Source organism: Camponotus vicinus, unplaced genomic scaffold (genome assembly GCF_025532165.1).
Source record: "Camponotus vicinus isolate PSW18456_S1 unplaced genomic scaffold, iyCamVici1.0 SCAF_7, whole genome shotgun sequence".
Classification (NCBI taxonomy): Eukaryota; Metazoa; Arthropoda; class Insecta; order Hymenoptera; family Formicidae; genus Camponotus; species Camponotus vicinus.
This window is the reverse complement of record NW_028141979.1, coordinates 1,966,046-1,987,364: the sequence shown is the minus strand read 5'-3', so window position 1 is coordinate 1,987,364 and position 21,319 is coordinate 1,966,046. Positions and strand designations below refer to the sequence as shown.

General features: G+C 32.0%; 4 protein-coding genes across 9 annotated transcripts; 2 read left to right on the top strand and 2 right to left on the bottom strand.

The window, feature by feature from the left end:
• The first annotated feature begins 33 nt into the window (after positions 1-33).
• Positions 34-7,284, top strand: LOC145974097 (uncharacterized). 2 transcript variants are annotated; one of them, XM_083103882.1, is made up of 5 exons: positions 34-418; positions 1,181-1,457; positions 1,563-1,840; positions 1,952-2,150; positions 2,271-7,284. In XM_083103882.1, the coding sequence occupies exons 1-5, from the start codon at positions 224-226 to the stop codon at positions 2,330-2,332; spliced, it is 1,011 nt and encodes a 336-aa protein (XP_082960008.1). In that variant the 5' UTR covers positions 34-223; the 3' UTR covers positions 2,333-7,284. The 2 variants fall into 2 exon arrangements, with proteins under 2 accessions (XP_082960008.1, XP_082960007.1); XM_083103881.1 differs by having other exon boundaries at positions 35-418; positions 1,952-2,186.
• Positions 6,737-9,029, bottom strand: LOC145974098 (uncharacterized). 2 transcript variants are annotated; one of them, XM_083103883.1, is made up of 3 exons: positions 8,883-9,029; positions 8,461-8,697; positions 6,737-8,256 (listed from the first exon to the last, which is right to left on the bottom strand). In XM_083103883.1, exons 1-3 carry the CDS (start codon positions 9,027-9,029, stop codon positions 7,768-7,770), a joined length of 873 nt encoding a protein of 290 aa, XP_082960009.1. In that variant the 3' UTR covers positions 6,737-7,767. The 2 variants fall into 2 exon arrangements, with proteins under 2 accessions (XP_082960009.1, XP_082960010.1); XM_083103884.1 differs by having other exon boundaries at positions 6,739-8,256; positions 8,461-8,682.
• LOC145974091 (uncharacterized) lies at positions 8,880-20,051 on the bottom strand. Of its 4 annotated transcripts, XM_083103863.1 has the most exons (12): positions 16,769-17,274; positions 15,844-16,246; positions 15,516-15,585; positions 14,960-15,236; positions 13,117-13,318; positions 12,513-12,739; positions 11,991-12,283; positions 10,894-11,730; positions 10,295-10,402; positions 10,110-10,211; positions 9,569-9,866; positions 9,125-9,265 (listed from the first exon to the last, which is right to left on the bottom strand). In XM_083103863.1, the coding sequence occupies exons 2-12, from the start codon at positions 15,899-15,901 to the stop codon at positions 9,191-9,193; spliced, it is 2,547 nt and encodes an 848-aa protein (XP_082959989.1). In that variant the 5' UTR covers positions 15,902-16,246; positions 16,769-17,274; the 3' UTR covers positions 9,125-9,190. The 4 variants fall into 4 exon arrangements, with proteins under 4 accessions (XP_082959992.1, XP_082959989.1, XP_082959991.1 ...); XM_083103866.1 differs by lacking the exon at positions 9,125-9,265 and adding an exon at positions 8,880-9,038 and having other exon boundaries at positions 15,844-17,275; XM_083103865.1 differs by lacking the exons at positions 15,844-16,246; positions 16,769-17,274 and adding an exon at positions 19,843-20,051.
• Positions 19,865-21,034, top strand: Cnep1r2 (CTD nuclear envelope phosphatase 1 regulatory subunit 2). Its single transcript, XM_083103892.1, has 4 exons — positions 19,865-20,048; positions 20,288-20,359; positions 20,609-20,743; positions 20,813-21,034. Exons 1-4 carry the CDS (start codon positions 20,021-20,023, stop codon positions 20,968-20,970), a joined length of 393 nt encoding a protein of 130 aa, XP_082960018.1. The 5' UTR covers positions 19,865-20,020; the 3' UTR covers positions 20,971-21,034.
• Positions 21,035-21,319: the final 285 nt, after the last annotated feature.

Here is a 21,319-nt window from a genome sequence, read left to right as displayed (position 1 = left end):
ACCTGGCAGACGTCACGTCAGACGTCAGTTCGCTGCGCGTCCGACAGAGCGCCTGCCGCGTCGCTAGCCGATCCGTCCGCGCGTCGCGTCGCGTCTGGTTCATCCACGTACATACTTGCCGTCGTCATTGCTGTCACCGTCAACGTCCGCGATATAGTCCTCCGTGTTCCCCGGGCACACCAGAGTTCGGCCGTTGCAGTTCGCACGAACCTCGGCCGCCACCATGGACCACGTCGGTCTGCTGTTGCAGCACTCGCAATACGTATACGCGGTCCCCGTGGGTGTCGTGCTGGTTCTCGCCATTCTCGTGTTCGCCTTCGGCTTCAAGAAGGCCGAACAGCCGCCGTTCGCGCAGCTGTCCGCGGGCTCCGACGTGGACCGAAAACTCGCCAAGAAGCGTGGCAAGATTCGCGAGAAGGTTAGCGAAACGATGTCGTTTTTGCGACGCGAAGTTTCTCTCCGTCTCCCTTTCCCTCTCTCTCTCTTTCTCTCCCTCTTTTTCGCGCTCCGCGCCCTTTTCCCCCGTGGACATCTATGTCGCAATGTGGTCTACCATATGGTTGCTCACTTGTAGTTGCAAGTCGATATACACGCACACACGTAGGCTAATCAGCTGGTTCCTCCAAGTCGGAGAGGGTGGTCTGCCAAGTGGCTGTTTTTCTCCTACCCCCTTTCGTGCGCTGTGACGTAACGTTACGCACTGACAGGGTTTATTTTTTTCCGTCAACGATGACATTCTTGTCATGTTCCTTTCCTTCTTATCTCACATACAACCCTAAATAATTTTCTTCTTTTTATTCTTTATGCTTTTTTTTGGATTTTATTTAAATCTTGTTTCACTTTGATTATTAAAAGTATAAAAGACAAAAATTGTGCCTCTTAAAAAAAGATATAAAAACAGACTTAAGATGTAAATATAATTGAATATGACATTTATATTAAGCAAATAAGACTTGAAATTAAGCTATTTATTTTATTAAATGTGCGCAAAACAAAACTTAAAGATTAGTATTAACAAGAGTTTTAAAAGAACTTTGATTAATTTTATGCAGGTAATACAAAAGTATCATTTAAAAACTTTATTCAATATTTCTTATTAGAGGGAGAAAAAGTTGTATTTTAATAATAGATAGTATAATTATGCAATATTATTAAAGATTTCTTATATGCTTTTTTGTAGAAAGCTACTAATGGACAAATTGCATCTGAAAAAACAAGCCCAGCTAAAAAGACATTAACTGCAAAGACGGAAGCTCCAAGGAAAACCACAAAAGGAGATGATGTTGATGGCAAGCTAAAAGAGCGTAAGCAAGAGGACAACAAAATCACTACCACAACCAAAAAAGAAAAGGATCAACTTTCAGCTAAGATTGGAAAAGAGAACAAAGTGGAGCAGGTGAAGAACAAGAAAAATTTAAAGAACTTATTCCAGGAAAAACCTGTGGACTTTGACGATGGTTGGTTGATTTACATATATTAGCATAAAAATAGATAAATCTGTTGTTTGCGTACAACTATTTTGGGCTGTTATCTATTGGTATCAATATTATAATTGACAACAGGAGACTGGGAACAAGCCTATTCTCGTAAGGACAAGAAGAATAAGAAGAAAGAAGAGGAATCCCCTTCAAAAAAAAATAAAAAAGTTTCTAAGAAAGCTGATTTAATAAATGAGGCCAAGCAAAAAGAACAGGAAAAGCCTGAAATCAAAGATAAGATTGCTAAAGAAACAGAGAACAAGGAACTTAAGGAGAAGGAGAAGAAAGAGGTGATTCTTACGTCTATCTCTGATGCAGAAATAGATAAAGCCAAAGAAATGGATAAAGAAGAACAGAATAAGGTACATTTGCATTTACGTAACATTGCAATAAATTTCAAGATACATTTGCATGTACATAACATTGCAGTAAATTTTTTTTCAATTAACTAATCATATATAAATAATACATAGGTCGAGAAAGTCGAGAAGGAAGAAAAGAAAAGTGGAAAAGCAAAGAAAAATAAGAAAGTTGCTGAAGATGAAAATACACCCACTTCAATACCATCCACACCAAAATCAGATAATAAGCCTGTCGCAGAAGAACCACAAGAAAAGCTGGCTAATGCGGAAGAAATAGCTACAAATAACGAAGAGAATAAAGTGGTAGAAAGTAAGGAAAAAGCTCCTGTGTTCGACGAATTGGGAGGTTTGTTGTATTAACAATGAAATTATGAGAAATTATATTTTCGAGTTGTTTAATATACATCTTTTTTGTATAATTATGTTTTAGATGTCTGGACAGAAGCAAAGCCTCAGAAAAAAAGTAAAAAAAAGGCCCGCAAGGATAACTGAGGATGAGTATGCACAATGTTAATGATATTATTCCTTATAAAAGGAAATAGAGTGAGAATCATGCTTGGTCCAAAGGGTGTTTGTCAGTTTTGACAAAACAGGTGTGTTTTAGATGACTTACTAATCGCGATCATCTGACCAAAAATCGTTCCTTTCTCCTTGTATATAATAATAATTGGACTAGATTGTTCGATTAATTATGATTTTTTTAGTTAATTATGACTTCCAGATTGCGTAAGAGCGCTATATATAGGACGAAGATTTTTTGTACGTTTTTCATTTCTCTTAGTCCATTATTTTGCATTTAATAAGTCATACAATTATCATTATTAACGAGACAATTCTTGTACACATTAACTTTCTAGGTACCTTTACATATTCATAATAACATATTATTATTTCACTTGTCTAATTGTAGGACTATGTATACAGTAGATCTGTATCATAAAGTTGTATAATGGTTAAGAATGGTACTTAGACCATTTATGTTTCTTTTGTTGAATAATCTTATAAAGAATATTTGTACAATCGTATTATTTCTATATTAAGAAGAAACAATTCTGTACACATTGTCGTCTCGCTGTTACTTAAACGTCAGTCTTAATCTTTTCATATGAATTTGAAAGGCAAAATGCAGAAAGTACATCTTCAGTATATTCTACGATAATATTTATAGCAGGACAATCTCCGAAAGCGGTAAACTTATATTGCTGATGTATCATTTATAATATAATGTTATGTATTTTTCTACATGATTAGTCGCTAATGATAGACTATTTTTTGTTTTAAAAACAAAGAGTGTTAAAAATTTATCTTATAACAATTAGTCCATTCTTAATATGTTCTCTTGTTGAATACATCAGTAATATTGGTTTTATGGAGTGGTATAAACGACATCACAAATAATGACACACTATGAGTATCATACTCCAATGTGATAAAAAAATGGATAATTTAAATAGAATTTTGATTTATCTTAATGTACATTGATATGTGCATTGAATTTGTGTAATGTACGTTTACAAAGATATGTATATAAAAATGTTAAAAATTTTGAGAAACAAAAACTATGTGATATATCTTATGATAACTCACAGATAATTCACGGATTTGTTGCTGTTGTATATTTCATGTCGATGGAAATTGAATAATGACCCTAAAAAATTATTTGATAAAATGTAAGAAAGAGAAAGAAAAAGAGAGCGCTGGCAAAATATATCGATATTTTTGCAAGATAAGTGTACATATAGATATATACATATAATGCTACATATAATGTTATAAAGAAATATTGATTTTTTATCGAACTCAGAAGGTTTCAAATCCTTTCTAAAGCGAAGAGTATATATTTGTATATTTTTCTTGATATTATAACAATTTATTAAGAGAAACTCACAAGTTTATTTGCAAGCATGACAGAGAATGCTAACATATTGCTTTCGTGTATCTTTGACTATATTTTTACAGTTAATTAAAATACAAGATTATTATGATAACATATTACAGTTAGCATAATTATAGTTAGTAATAGATCTCATAATTTCAACTTTTGTTTCATGAACAAGCATGGTAGTAGAAAGAAAAACGAGAATGATATTTTTGTATAATTTTTTGTACGACTGAATTTTGTATGTATCTTGTTGTATCAAACATTATTTTGTAAACGGTTCTCTTAGATAGTTATCGTCATGTAAATTGTTCGAGTAATTGAACGTAGTACTAGATCGAAAAGAGATCAAATCTACATCAAAACTATCGTTTGTGAATAATCCAGCTGTTCATCTCTTATGTAAAAAGAATAATCTCTTGATCATGCATTGAACGTGATCTACAAATGATTTTATGTACTGTGCATACCTTATAGACATTACTGTGTCAGAATACAAGTTATATCAATATCCTCTATTGCTTTTAGATGCTAAGCTCTATAAGGCTAACGTTGTGCAAGAGTGTTATTAGAAATATCAGAGAGCTATTCAAGATTTCACATTTTTCTCGAAATGTCCTAGCTTATATATTTTATCTGAAGAAAAGACAAAAGAAAGATATATTAAATATATATAAATATATATATATATATATATATATATATATATATATATATATATATAAAGAGAAGATTATATATTCATACAAGAATGACTTGATGTGTGAGCAAACATTACTATCGTTGTTATAGAAGATATGTTATGATAAACTTATTCTAAATGATTTTAAGAATTATCTGTTAATGTGTAAAATTGTATAAATAATTTTAGGAAGAAACAGCGAATGAGAGGGAGAGAGTGATATCATTTAAAATTTATGACAATATTGTGATAAGAGTACTATATCTAAATATTACTTGAATGTTGCAAACTAAAATGCTAAACCACTTATAACTTTTAAGTGTAGAAAGGGAGAGGAGAGAAAATCTTAGAGTTTGAATAGCCATTCATATTTTATATACTGGACATCGATATATTAAATTATACACACACACGCGTATATACACATACTAAAAAAAGAAGCAGAAAAATTACTATATGGAGATAGATTTTTCAAGTTATGCGTTTAATTTTCAAACTTTATCGAAAATTATTTATTGTAGTGATGATCGTATAGAATTATGTAAAAAGGATGAAAAAATGAATTTATCTATAGAACACATCGAGCGAGCTTGAATTGTAATATTACAAGCAACGAACTAATCGTCACATCAAATTGTTTGTGTCAACTGTATATACCCCGTGCCAAAAAATATCATCTCTCTTCTCTGGATTATATTTGCAAGGCTAAGCTTCGTACAATAATTTATGGATATAAAAAAAAAATTAGCAATTCTATTTACGGCCATTCTATATTTAAGTCTCACGATCGATAAGACTGCGTAATCTTTTCTTTCATCGTGTGCGCATCGCTTGACTCTTTATGGCATTGCAATCACCAGGAAATTTCAGTTGATAACGGTTGAGCAATTATCGGAATAGTTAATTGAGTAACTAATTTAATTTGTATGATAAAGAACCAAGTTTCTCTTTTCTCTGCGAAACTTTTATAAAATTATTTTTCCAAATTGTACATTATAAATGAAGATATGTATTTCGTGTATTGTAAAGAGCTGAAGCGAAAGGTAAACGACATGAATTAAATTATCATTGTGGATTCTTTAAGAATAATTATAAAATAAACAGCTTAAACAATGTTTTCCAAATTTTTTAAAAGTAATAAGTGAAATTTCAAAAATCGATAATGATGTAAGTTAGTTTAACTGGCTAATTAGAACAGAGTACTTAACAATCGTGAGGGAGAAGAAAAGTGAAGCGTGGCTTTTGGAATCACACTGACAAGAAAGCACAAGGAAATTAGTATATTTTTCTAAATACTTCCAAAATCACCACATCGCTACACAACATTCGTGAAAACGAAGTATAGTTTATCGTGGCAAAATATGTGTATCTCGAATATTATGCTTTAATACAAATATTTGATGTGTCAAGTGCTCTGCTGAAAGCTTGCACAGGCAGAGATAGAGGAAAATATTTTCTCTCATGGTTCACAGTATATATTTTCGAGATTTTCAAACGAAAATCAATAAAGTAGAGAAGTATCAATAAAATTAGTAAGTGGAGAAAAAGTTAAAGAGAAGATGCGAATCAACTATAAAATCGGAAAAGTATTATATATATATTGTCATTGTACATATGTATATTAACAGAGTAATGTTTGTTTTCTTATTGTCAAATGTATATGTGTGCAATGTTGCGTTAACACAATCTCCGCAGCGATGGAGATTCAGCGGTCAGATTTTAAGGATATGTTCGAAGAATTAATCAGCGTCCAAAACGAATTATACACGATCTATCCATTTCAAAAATAGTGCGAGACAAATTTTGCAGTATAATAAATTTATAATCAAGGCAAGAGAAATACTACTACGATACTATTATTATTAGTTTTGTAAAAAGAGATTCTCAAATCTGATTTTTTTTTATTTTTAAATGGACATATTACACTAATAATACAGTACACTTCTATTACGAATGCATAATGTGCTGTTCCATAGACTTAACTGGGTATGTCTCGGGATACAAAGTGCATAGATTGCATTTTGATGATGTATCTTTTCAATTCTTCCATCGAAATGTAACGATGCTGTAGCGCGATTATGATGGCCTATTTTAGTCGCGTGATTCAATGTAATTATAATTTTATGATTGTACGGCACATATATACGAGGACTGATCGCATTCGAAATATCGACTGCACATAGAGATAAGATAAGGAAAACAGATAGATAAATAAAAGCGCGACACAACATTGTCGAATATATATATAAAGTTACATATATATAATTTATTTTATTCATCGATTGTTGCAATCATGATACATGTGACAAATTAATATTAAAATTCATTGTATGTGTGCGCGCATGTGTATGCGTGTGTGTGTGTGTAGAATATCATATATATTTCGTGTATATATAAAATATCGCGTCTATGTTTTGATTAATTTAAATCTGATTATTATGTGAGCGTATTAAAGCAAAGAGAATATGACACAAACAAAATATAAGCGAACCCAATGAAGAAGATGTAAAATTGACGAGAAATATTCTGTTCTCACGTAAATCGAATAATTGCGATTATGCGTTTGTATTCTTGAGAGAGAAATTGGGATATATATATATGATCGAAATGTATATATATTTATGGAAAGCAAGAGATATATTATATATACATAAATATATATATATTTTTTGCACTTGTCTCGCTCAACGAACAGAACATTTCTCGTGAAGGTACGCTTTTTGGTTGTGATATCTATGGAAAAATGTGTGCGAATTATGGAATGTGTCTTAAGTGAAGTAAAGAAAGACAGAGAAAGAGAGAGAGAGAGAGAGAGAGAGAGAGAGAGAGAGAGAGAGAAGAAAGACACAAATTGAATAAAAGTTATATTTTTCCAGCATTTAATTGGGAGCATTCACATACACACATTGCGCCTATCCGACTTGTATATATACCTATATCGAGGAATCTAGAATACACAGACAGATAGATAAAATGCAAAACATTTCGAGTTGGTTCTTCCTTTTATTTATCGAGCAATTTGTATCATTTTTCGATTATGCGCGCTTTATAATATTCTAGCTAATTGTATATTCTCTCTTATACGCGCTTCTTATTTACTTATAATATCTTATTAAAGTATTTTTTTAATAAGTAGATTACCAAAGATTTAGGTACCGCATGTATAATTACCGTTTTACTTGATTAATATTTTTGTATCATATTTTTTTTATAAATTCTTAATATCTTTTAAATATTTCGAGAAGCTTGTTATATAATAAGAATAATCTACATATCTACAAATACATGTATGAGGTATTTCTAGAGCATATGCAAGAAATTTTTGCAGATGTCCAAATTTTTCTAATTAACATCAAATTAAAATTGTTATTTGCGTAAAACGCCTTTCTTTGTATACTTGCTACATTTCCTCTTAAACTGTTTCACCGGTTTCTCGTTTTGCCCTCCGCCATCTTTCGTTTTAACAGTCTTAATTTCAAAATCTGTTATCGATCTTCTCGTCTTGCCGTTGACCAACAACCTGGCGGATTTTTTAGACGATCTGTTCTTGCTCTTGACCCGCTTCTTCCTCTTCTTTCTTTTCTTTTTTTTCTTACGTTCCATTTTGGCGATTATCGCTTCGGTATCCGCCGATATTTTAATCTTTGGCTGCTGGATGGCAATGGTCACCCTTACGAAGGAATCGTAGAGGACATCTCCACAAAATTCGCCGAAACAATATTCCTCGCCGCATTCTCTACAGGTTTTTACGCTGCTTTCGATTATCCCCGCGCGATTCTTACTTCGCCTAATAGGACTTGTTGGCGAACGTCGTTCTTTCATTATGGTCTTCGCCTCTAATTTGCCCATCTCCACCTTGTAACAAGGGGTTTATTAAAAAATTATTAAAAAGAATCGCATTTTATTCTTGCGCGAGTCAAGTTTTAAAATTAGAATATAAGTGAGAAACATTTAAAAGGTTATATAATAAAATTAATTACATCTTGAAACAAAGTAGTTATATACATTTTAAAAATATTGATATCTTTAAACGAATGGTATAAGTATATAAGTCCTCACCAATCTGGAAAACATTTCTTCGTCTTGACGAAGCTTTGGTCTGATGGGAGTCAGCATTCGCCAATCGATGGCGACTTGTTGCAGCTCCTGCAGATCCAATTCTCTCATGTCCGGTGGAACTGGATTGCCATAAGTCCATTCCCTGCCAATGGCTTTGAGCTCTTTCTTGGTCGCTTTCCAGGAAAATTCTTTGTCGCGGACTTTGATATCTTCTTTTTTTACCTTCATACAATTTTTCTATACTTGCTATTAAGTGTATTCTAATATTTCCATAATAAATCATAATAATAAGATTTTTCACTTTTATCTCAATACAATTCATAATTAGCATTAATTAAGAGCATTAAAATTTTCCACATTAATTTTTTATATTTACATAATTCAAAAATTTTTATAATGTAGTGTTATTAGAAGGGCCGTACTTTTTCCGGTTTGATTTTAAATTCTGGACAGTGTTCCTTGAGTCGTCGAAACTCCTCATAAGAATTACAGGTCGTCTTGCTTAAATCAGGTATCAAATTTGCATCTTTCTTATCATCCTTCAGTAGATCGTCCAGTTGAAAGGCCATTATCTAAATCTGCAATGCGAGAAAGGCGAATTTGAATTTTTTCCGTTTGCTTGAAGAAACAATGTGTGTCTCAGCGAAAACCTCTTTTGCATTCTACTCCATGTCACTTTCTATGCAAACGAAAAGAAAAACGAAAGGAAACAACAAAATTCTGCGGGTATTTAAAAGACTTCGGACGCAGCGGGTGAGACCAGACATCGCTCGGAATCCCACTCGATTTGCTTCATCAAAAGTCCCTGAAAAAAAGATAAACATATTTTGAAGAATATGCTAAAATTCTGTCATTATTGAATTAACTAGTCTCTAAAATTTTATAATATCTTTGCCCTAGAATTAATCGATGTAGCAATAGTAGCAAAATAAACGTACCATCGAGAGATTTTTGTAACAATTATTCCTTAGCGTGATTTTATTATATTTAAAATAATTATTTTTTGACATTTGAAATAATTTTAATATCTGATTATAAATGATTATAAATTTCACGATTGAAAAAAAATATTTTTATGCGTCATACTAATTATCTGATTGCAACGTACGCTTCTCAACGACGACAACTTGGATAAGATCTCTTGTCCGCACCAGACATTGGAATTATCGTTGTTTGATCGTTTTGCGTGGTTCGCATTGCAAGAAGTGCTATCCGAGCGCATCTTTTTTTCAGTACGATCCTCAATATTAATCTTCCCATTTTTGTCGATTCGCAGAGGTACAATGGAATTCAGGCTGTCCATCGAGAGATCGGCGTCGTAATTCTCGAGTTTCGTTTTACGTCTAATGGTGTTCCGGCTTTTCGATTTTCCATTATTCGATTTTCGCCGATCGGGAGACGGTGATCTAATTAATTTCGTTTTGGAATGATAAAGTTTCGACAAGTAATAATTGATTTAAAAAAATATCTTATTTCGAATAGCTTTTTTCTTGTTTTACAAAATATTATTATATTACTTATTTCAATTATTAATCTCATTTATTTGTACTGATTTATATTTTGTAATTATATTTAAAACTGCATCTTTAATTTTTACTTTATTAAATAATTCTTTAAACAATTTGTTATATTTTTTAAAAATTTCTTACCTGGATCCTTCATCACTAGATTCGACTTGTCGCCTTCTCAATCTTAATCTTCTTTGATAGTGCGGATCTTTCTCACTTTGCGTTCGGTATCGTGTGCCTGGGCTAAGAGTGTTTTCATTTTTTACATTCGCGATTGTGATTATTTAAAAATATGTTTAAACATTATTATATCCTTTTTGTTTTACCGATTAGCGTTCCATCGCGGTCTGCTATCGAGCGTGGTTCTGGGTTGTGATTTGGATCGCGGGAGCGTTTTCATGGAAATTTCCTCTCCTGGATTCACATTGACCGACCTTCGAACGATTAAAATCATGCATTATGACGTTATGCAATTTTGTTGAAAAACAAATTTTTAAAGCGATTTACGCCAGGCAAGATGATAATAGATTCATGCTTTTGTCAAGCAAAAGTTTGTTTAGCGGATGATTTCAAACAGCAAATTTTAACGAAACCCCTTTTAACAAAAAATAATATCATAAATAATGTTGCAAATGGAGAAAAATGTTAAACTGTCAAATTATAAGAATACGTTTTCTATTTTCTTAGAAAATAATGAAGAACATTTCACTTACTGGATACTTTCCTCGCGCGGATCGACAGACATTTCGCGACAAAGCGTCTTATGATCATTAAACTTATCGTCTAATTATGTACACTACTATGAAGTAAAAAAAAAAACGATAATTACCGGCAGATACTACTGCATGCAGAGGAGAATAGTCGTCGTTCGGCTCTAAGAAGCCTGGAAATGCGACATCGAGATCGCAATATGGCGATCACTCACTTTTCAACGTTTCTTCGACTGGCGTTCGTCGTATCCTTTCGGCTTTTTGTGCCTTCGGTATCTTGATCCCTAATCGATTGATTCTGCAACTTCTCCCGCAATTCCTGGATATCGGATTCTACGTCCGTCTGCGTGCCAAAGTCCCGGCCGGCCAGCGTTCTGTACTTGCTGGGCGTCAACAGCCTGTTCTCCACGAGGGTCGAAGACGAGACGCTGTCCCTCGAGGATTTCCTCGGATTCCTAGGACTCCCATTGTTCCTCATGATATTGTTGAGTCCTAACGATAAATAGCCCGCAGTGTTCTCCGCGAATTTACGCGGACTCGGTGTCATCACTAGATTCACCAGTTGCAAATTCGCTTTGTTCAGGATCTCCGGATCTTCCAGTCTGCCGCTCAGCACGATCGCCACGTCCTTGCTCACGGGAACCTGAAGAGACTTTGGACTCGGATCTAGCATAGCCTCCTCCGACTTGTCCGCGTAATTTGGTTGCGAATATTCTCTCTGCGAATCTTTGTCGATCTCGCTTTCGCGATAGTTGTCAGCCTCTTCGACGTTCTTCGGACTTTTTTCCACGGGATAATCGGTGGCTAAATTTGTGCTTTGCGTTTGCGAGCAATTTTGTTCTTCGAATGTATCCACACTGACAACTGTCTTTGACTCGTTGGAAGACTGTGTCACAACGTCGTCTTCATCGACGTGCGTATCTCGCTTCCGTCGATTCTTCCGCTCTTCTTTAGCCAACCGTTCCGCAGCCTCCAATACTTCGCGCATCGCCTGAGCCTTCTTCAGCTTTGCCGCTTCCTTCTCGCGCAACATCCGATGTTCTTCTTCGAATCTACAATAAATTGAATTTACCGATTTTACAATTTTCTTTACAAAAAATTATTCTGCAAAAAATACGATTTTTCTCTTGAAAGAAAATATTTTTTATTATTATTTTATTATAAAAATATAATGCGTTATTATTTTATTATAAAAGTATAATAAGAATTAATTGCACATTTTATTTAAATCAATTACTACAACAAAAGCTTAATATTTTATGAAATATTTTTAACTTTTTATTTGCATTTTATTTATATTTATTTATTTTACCTTTCCCTTTCTTTTTCTCTTTCTCGTCGGATTCGCTCATCTTCCAATCTTTCTTCTCTCAACCGCCGCTCTTTTTCCTCTTTCCTCTGTCTGTCCTTTTCCTCAAGTTGCTGCTTAATAGCATTTTGCAATTCTAATGCTTTCTGCCGTTTCACTTCACGTTCTTGAAGGATGTCCGCGTCCATTGGAATATTTTGACCTCGAAGATAAGATACTTTGTTGGTGTCGGAGCTGGTCGAGCCAGTTGTCGAACTGTCCGGGCTGCTGGCGCTATCATGATTAATCACTAAAACCTTGATTACAGAAAGATAACAGTTTTTGAATTTTCTAGCAAGGTTTAAACCAAGGAAAAATGTCAAACTGTCATAATGCTAATAGCACATGACAGTTGTATGAACATGTTATATTTGTTTGCATTGGATTGAGTTATAAAAATCATAAAAGTTGAGGTAGACGCGAGATAAAATCTCTTGAATGATTTAGAGTTTCAAAGGCATTCAACAAGTTTTCAATAGACATTACTTGACTCGATTGTCCTAATCTTGATAGCCAAGAGGGCGGCGGCGGATCGCTTCTTCCGTCTTGACCCCAGATGCTACCCCACCTTGGCCTGTTTAATTCGCCTAGTCTGCCTGACGAGAGTCTTCTCGAGGGTGGCAATGAACTTTCCGGGGTGGTGCAATAAGGATTCTGCCAAGTTTTTTCCGTCATTTCCATTCTAACCGTTGCTTTACCGTCAGCTAGAACTCCTTAAATTGAAAAGGTATAAAAGAGCTTTATTGATAAAGAAACTAATTAAAACATGTAAAAAACAATATCAAAATTAATACTACTCAGAAATTTTGTGTGTGTTATATTTATTCACATTTATTTTAATATTTCTCCCTTTTCCTCTTATTTTTACATTTATTTTCACATTTATTTTCACATTTATTTTAATATTTCTCCCTTTTCCTCACACATTCACAAAAGTAAGATTTTCTTTTACAAAAAAAATTTGAAAAAATTTTATTAATTTAAATATTTAAATTATTAATTTTAATGATATATTTCTTTTGACATTTATATAATCTTACAATTACTGAAGTTCAAAAGAACTCAGGGACTAAAGTTTGAAAGAACTCACTTTGCCCTGCCTGAGGTACATCGATAGAATCGCTGGCATAACCGGAAGTTTCCCCTTCGCGTTCCTCACCCGGTGAACCATAATGACGAGGCTCTTTATGAGGCTCGCGATGATCGTTGGACCGATGATGATGGTGTTCCAGTTTCTGCGACCTCTGCGACTGGTATCGCGATCCTTCTACACCGAAATCACGCTGTTGTTCCTGTGGAATAATAAAACGGTAAAGTTAGATAAAACGCCCTCGAAAAAGGGAAGGGAGGCGTGCTCGCGTGATCGAATACGGAGATTCCGGCTTTCGTGGCTTGTGAAAGGAAGAATTATGTTCCTTCGTGTCCTATATATGTATATTGCGGTTAATATTACTGTCGTGCCTGGTGGTGTCGGAGACGTCGGGACATAAATCATGCACCATCTAATTTTGTTATTTTATTTTCTTTTTTGTCTGCTTACAAATGAAAGTAGAATGCAAGTTGTATAATAATATTTACTTGTAAAATTGGATAAATACTCATATAATTTGTTTGTTTCTTATCTATTTATTTATCTCACAGATATATTATTTCTGTAGATGCAATTGATAAATTAAAATAATTAGTATTGTATATAATTAAAACAGCTTGATATCTATCTTTTCAAAAAGTTAAGATTAAGTTAAGTTATTAATATAAAAAATTAATTTTCCATTAAAATTAATTTTTTCAAATCTTAAAAAAAAATGGATTAAATTGTTACATCAATTTTTTCAATATTTCGGAGTAATTCAGTTCAAACAGTTTTAGGGCAACAAAGCTGCGATAAAATCAAATTCGTATGTTTTGTGTCGTGAGTGGTTTTAGCTGAGGGGTGAAAGAACGAACTTAATGTCCGTTACTCTTAAGTTTGAAAGCAAAGTGTATAGCCTTGAGGTCGTTGAACTTTAATCGTACGATAAGAATCGATTTACCGGACTGCCTTACTTTTGCTTTTTCCTTGCGAAAGAGCAATGTACTATCGAGTGTCGCTTGCCATTTATGAAATCGTCATTAGACGTGGTCGTTAATTTAATGGATCGTCGAATTTAGAGAGTCAGGGCGTTGGAAAGTTATTCCTTTCCAAGTGAAGAGACGTAATCACGTTCCACTTGTTTAAGTATATATTATATTTTCTATCATAGAAATTGTAGCATTTCACAATAAGAAATTTAATAATGTCTTGATAAATAAAGAGCGATTAATATATAAAATAAAAGAGAAATTTTCATTTTATCCTTCAATATCTTCTTGATGTATAAATATGAATCTATACTGTTTAACTATTCGATTACTTTAGCCAGTTATGTTGCTTACTGTTGCAAGTAAACTTGCGGTAAGCGATCAATTATTCAAGCGAAGATAATACGCGCAGTATTTTTTTCATTCGTAGAAATCCTCTATCGGGCATAGCAAAGTTATTAGTGGTCCGATCGATTCCAATTTTACGCCGAAATGAATTTCGTGATAAAGGAAGAGAATATAATTGTGTCAGTAATTATTCCCGGAAAACTTGATTCTAATAGATATTTAAAATATATCCAGAAAATTGTCCTAGATATTATTCTATATTTTTGATAGATAAATAATTATATACTGAACTCTTTTCTTAAAAGAAAATTTTTTAAAATTTTGTAATAAAAATATTGTTATAAAAATAAAAGAAAAATTAATAAATAATAAATATAATAAATATAAAAAATTATTTTACTAAGAGATATATTTGTAGATATATTTAAAATTAATTAATTTTATTAATATATATTCTCTGTGATTTTTCCAATTTATTATCTAATATGTATCTGAATATGTATATAATTTAGCCAACTGCTTACCAATTGGCAAAAATACTGTTGTTGTTCCTTGTTGAAAATCGGAGGCAAACTGGGACTTCTACGTCTGATTTGCGAGACGTCCATTTGGTCCCGGAGATTAATCAAACTACCCCCATTGTAGTCGAGACATTTGAGATTGTTGCCATTTCCGGAACTTTCCGTCACCAGACTTTTCAGACTGACGGTGCTTCCATAACGTCCAAGTGCACGAAGGGGTTGCGCGGAAGGCTTATCCTTAATTTCTTCCAAGGACAATCTGACGTCATTCGAGTAAGTGCTGTTTCACGGATATTTTGTTTGAAATATAATTGAAAAAAGAAGAAATTTAAATCTCTCTCATGTATAAGTCAAATAATTTTAAATTATTTAATAAAGTAAATTTTATTAATAAATTAAACAAATTTAATAGATAATTTAAAAGATTTATTGATTAAATATAATAATTTGTTTTTTAATGTTGTAAAACAATAATATTTAATTTAATTTTTTATTTAATATTAATATTTAATTTAAAAAAAGCAATATGTAATTTAACAACATGTTTTAATAAACCTACCGAATGTGGGTGCGGTAGTTGTTACTTGGTTTTAAAGGCCCCCAATTAACACCAAGACGAGCCATTTCTTCTGTAGAATCGATAAGAGAAAATTTTATAGATACACTTATTTTTCACAGTAGTTTTTATCAAAACAGATTTAAATATATATAATAAATTGATACATAATATAATAATAACATAAAATATAAAGACATAAAGACATAAATAATATAAAGATTCTTGATCTACGACTGGGTGATACAAAAATGCTCTGTAAAAACTTACAATAATGCTCTGTAAAAATTCTACTCACTATAATTGCTAATTATTATTTATTTATAGTTACCTCTTTCCCTTGCCCATTGTAGTTTTTTTTGTTCTACCAGCGATGTTCTTCCGATCATAATCGTATATGATTCCCGCGGGAGCACAACGATGCGCGAAAACAACGATGAACGCGATCGAAAGAGATAAAACAAAACTCTAAACTAAACCCTTACCCATGACAGTTGTGCATTTTCGATTGCCTACCTATGTTAGAGTCAGCAACTGTCAGTGGAAATTTTCATCGGCAATATTCCGAGCCAGAATAAATATATATATATTTCGTATCACTCGATACTTGTTCGCCAAATTGTTTTTAAAAAACCACTCGCACATATTTTTGATATTTTAGCGCAAAATCATTCTGTATTCTAAATATTTATATCTAAAAAATATCTATTACTGAAGTTATCATTCTCTGTAAACTTCGAATATGTAATATCAATTTTTATCGCGTCACAATATTTAATATAAAAATATTTGATTATGTTGTCAAAACTTTGGATGTTATCGTTAAATGTTTTATTATTAAATGTTTTATATTTCTGTACAATTTAATACTTCAAAAAATAACAAATTAATCCTTTATATTTTCTCAATTTTCTCAGTTATAGATACATCATCGCACAAAATGAAAGCAATGCGACATTCAATTACAGAAATTTTAAAACCTTTCTATTTTTTTTTCAATAATTCGAATACGATCATCTATTTTCTTAGCTATCACTAAATTCTTCAAATTAGTCACTGTTGAAAATTTTGCAAATTAATTCTTGCGTATTTTTTCGTTAGGTTCGAAAATTATCCTAACAACCTAGTTTCTCGATTGTCAACCAAAACCCTGTTATGCAAAATCTCTTATCACCTTGAATTTTACGAATAAAATTACGAAAAAATGCGCAAGTTTCTTGATAATCGAGGATAATCCGAAATTAATCTGATATTACGTAAAGTTTCGCGAACAGTTCTTCAGACTCACGGCTACCGCGACTTCTCGGCATGTCAATATTTGTGAGACTGCGGTAGGGACCATGCGAGTGCCCTGGGTTTACCTGGCACGACCGATGCCGAAGAAGCCGACACGAATGGATGTCGCGATTCGATCGCGCGTTTCCATAGGAACTATCGGACACGCGAGTCGCGCTCCTTTATACCGTGTCTCCTCAGGGTCGATAATATTGATTATTTACGATAAGGGATAATGACCTCCAGTTTCGCGGTCAGAGATCACATTCCTGTCGACGTGCCGGCAATGAGCTTCCGCTATCGGCGAATATGTTTAAGCAATTAAAAAGAATAGATTGAGAAATAATTTGTGCTAAGTATTTATGTTGAGATGACGAAATAAGGTGAAAAAGCTATATTTCGGAAATAAAATTTATTGCTAGAATTTAATGAAAAACGTGAAGAAAGTGAGAAATTTTTTTACACACTGTAAATTTAAATATTTTATACCAGCCACGCACGCAAAATTAATGATTGTATAATTTAAAAATTCTAAAACCTCTTCTTATTTTTATCTTAAATCTAAGAATAATAAGTATTATCAGATTAGAGAATGTAATTTACATAAAATTAATTTTTTTTAAATTAATATCAATTAATTAATTATATAAATAATTAATCAGGGTTGGGAAGTAACGCGTTACTTGTAACGCCGTTACCGTTATAGTTACTTTTTTTTGGTAATGGACTGGTAACGGCGTTACATTTTTTTTCTGTAACTGTAACGATAACGTAGTTACATTTTTTTAGTAATGATAACGAATTTAACAGTTACTTTTACCGTTACTTTCTATATTTTGAAAATACTTATGACATCGTATTTCTGTCATATTCAATTTTTAGTCATCGACCGACATTTATATAAAATTCGATAATATTTCAGATGAAATTTATTGCTCTGAGAGGTGTCTGTGAAGCTGATACGACAATCTACGAATTTAAAAAAAATACTAAAAGTTCTGATAGCACTTTTCATAGTTCTACAGTTCTTGATAAAAATTAAAGTTCCGCATTCCTTATATTAAAAAATCGAAATCGAAAAAATGTGCTAACTTCGCGAATCTAGCACTCTTCCCTCTAAAGAACCAAAACGCATTGAATATTATTATTTTTAGCAAGAGTTCCCAATAATTCTGCTATAGTTCAGCCTATATATGCAATTTCAGACCGATATTTCAATAATTAATAATTTTTTATAAATTTTTAATGTCCTCGACCAGCACGACACTTAGTAAAAATATGTCGTGCTGATGATTTTCCGTAGTTTTAATGGCAGTTCTGGACAGTTTTATAAAAGTTCTATTCTTTAGAAACATCTTTTAAGCAGAGATTTTTTAAATAATTATATATAAAATAGTAAACGGTCGGAGCTCTGCGTAAAAATGTTTCTAAAGGACAGAACTTTTATAGAACTATCCAGAATTGCCGTTAAAACTAGGGAAAATCATCAGCACAACACATTTTCACTAAATGTCATGCTGGTCAAGAACATTAAAAATTCATAAAAAATTATTAATTTTTGGAAAATCGATCTGAAATTGCATATATAGGCTGAACTATAGCAGAACTATCGGGAACTCTTGCTAAAAATAATATTCAACGCGTTTTGGTACTTTGGAGGGAAGAGTGTCGTGCTAGATTCGCGAAGTTAGCACATTTTTTCGATTTCGATTTTTTAATATAAGGAATGCGGAACTCTTTTTAATTTTTATCAGGAACTGTAGAACTATGAAAAGTGCTATCAGAACTCTTAGTATTTTTTTGAAATTCATAGATTGTTCTGCCAGCTTCACAGACATCTCTGGAGCGATTAATGACATCATTGGTCAATCACAGTTATTTCATTCTTCTTAGGAATGGATGTGATTGGCCAGCTTTTAAGTTTGACGTAATATCGGACGAGAGGACAAATAGAATGGAAATTTAGCTGTATTTACAAATTTAATGGAAATTAAAATTTTTTTATTTACATGTGAAGTTACATGTTAAGTGCTTTAAAATCTATATCTCTTTAAATTTTTTACGGTTTTGTAAATTTAAAATAAAGAATTTGTTGCTTTTATATTAATATTTTAATAAAAAATATTACCAAAGTAAATTTTTTATTTAATTCTATCTTGTTTTAACATTAAAAGTAACGGGAAAAGTAACGAACCGTTACTTTTGAATTAACGGTAACGGTAACTAGTTACTTTTAAAAATAAGTAACTAATAACGGTAACGAATTACTTTTTTTACTCGGTAACGAGTAACGGTAACGAGTTACTTTTAAAAAGTAACTTTCCATCCCTGTAATTAATATATATGCATAGATTAATTCTTTCCAATCTCTCCTGTTTCTTTCTCTTTTTATTTTCATTATTATATTATACTAGAACATTATACAGAACGTCCCTGGCGAAAATAAATATCGGAGCGTAAGTCGAATGTAAAGAAAGAGTAACAGAAGTGTAAACGAAGCTTCTAAGAGGCGTAAATTGAAACAACGAAACGTAAACGAAGTATTAACGCTTCGTTTACGTTTCGTTGTTTCAATTTACGCCTCTTAGAAGCTTCGTTTACACTTCTGTTACTCTTTCTTTACATTCGACTTACGCTCCGATATTTATTTTCGCCAGGGGTACGCTATGTACTCATTTAATTTACTTCTTCATTTTACTGTGTAATATAATCCGAGAAAAAATATATTAATTATATATATATCATAAATATATATAATTAATATATACATAATTAATTATATATTATTACCTTTAGTTCTCCATTTTTCCAAATCAATTAAATTAAAATATATTTTACATACATACATACATTCATACATTTAATATTTGAACTGTCAAATGCGTTTCTCAACGATGACAAGTTTTTGTTAATATAAAGTAATGTGTACATCGAGATAATAACATCGCGAAAAAGGGCCAACAATTCTTGCGAATCGATTTAACATGTCTTTTTTTAAGGGCGAATAAGATATAACATCGTAGGAATTAATTTTGAAGACTTATCGATACATTACGTATCGAACGAAGATTTGCGAGAGATGATTCGATTATTTCAAGAATTTTATTCCTGGGTCATGACACAAATATGGATAGCTCCTCGTGTATACAGTGCGTTGTTTATCCGTTAATTATCATCACTTATTGCACATATCCTGATTTTTCCGGATGAATATCCTCATTCGTTAAGCAATCATGTCGCTGGATCAAACAGTATGTGAAGGTAAAATACCTACATGTTAAAAAAAAGAATTAACATTACATGTAAACAGTCAATCGTAAATTGTAATTAATTAATGACTGTGTTTCATATCTTTTTAAATTAAAGATTATGAATGGAGAGAAAAAGTCTTGATCACTTCCAATTATTGATGTGTTGCTTAACTACTTCTTAAATAAATGATCCTATAATTTCGAGGTTATCTCCCTCTCAAGTTTAATTCCTGCCTTCTACAATTTCAGATCTGAAAGCTTTTGAGAGGCGACTTACAGAAGTTATTGCTAGTCTACAACCAGCCACCACACGATGGAGAAGTATGTTTTTTAATTTTGCTACACACTTATTGCTTTTATTTCACAAAAACACTATAGAAGCAATCTATTTATAATTACTACAATTTTATCGTAGAAACATATTTCTTGACTCATAATTTTTTTATATTTTATTGTTCTGATTAGATTCAATAAATTGTTTTATTAAATTGATTAAGAGTTTCATGTATTTCCTTTTAATTCTTTGTTTTGTTGATCACTTCAATAATATATACTTTCATATTTTTGCAGTGTTGCTAGGCTTGATCTCCATCTGTACTGCTATCGGTGCCTGGCATTGGCTGACAGATCCCAATACATCAGCAGTATCCTTTACACAGAGTTTATGCAATCATCCATTCTTTACAATGGCTAGTATAATATTAGGTAAGTATAGAAATTACGTCTGGGTATATTTTACATAAGCTTACATTGCTATTGGAATTATTATTATAGTGATACTGTTTATGATGGGAGTGCATAGACGAGTGATAGCACCTAGTATTATAACTCAACGAGCCAGAAGTGTGCTTGGTGATTTTAACATGAGTTGTGACGATACTGGAAAATTGATTCTGAAGCCCACTAGATCTCCACATCCTCATGAGACTTAAAAAATATTTATATGTATAAATAAATATATAAATATGAATATAAATATATTAGTATAAATGTTAATATGTATTGAAGAATTTATATATATTGTGATTTTTTTTCTTATATTATGAGATATATTCTAAGATCATGACAAAATCAGGATTGTATATTTTAAGACTTACTAGAATTCTGTTGAATTATATATATATATATATATATATATATATATATATATATATATCATATATATTATATATATAATTAATATATATATATATATACACACACATATACATATATATACATATATAATATCCTTTTTATAGTACATATAAATTTATGGACTTTGACATAATGTACAATGAG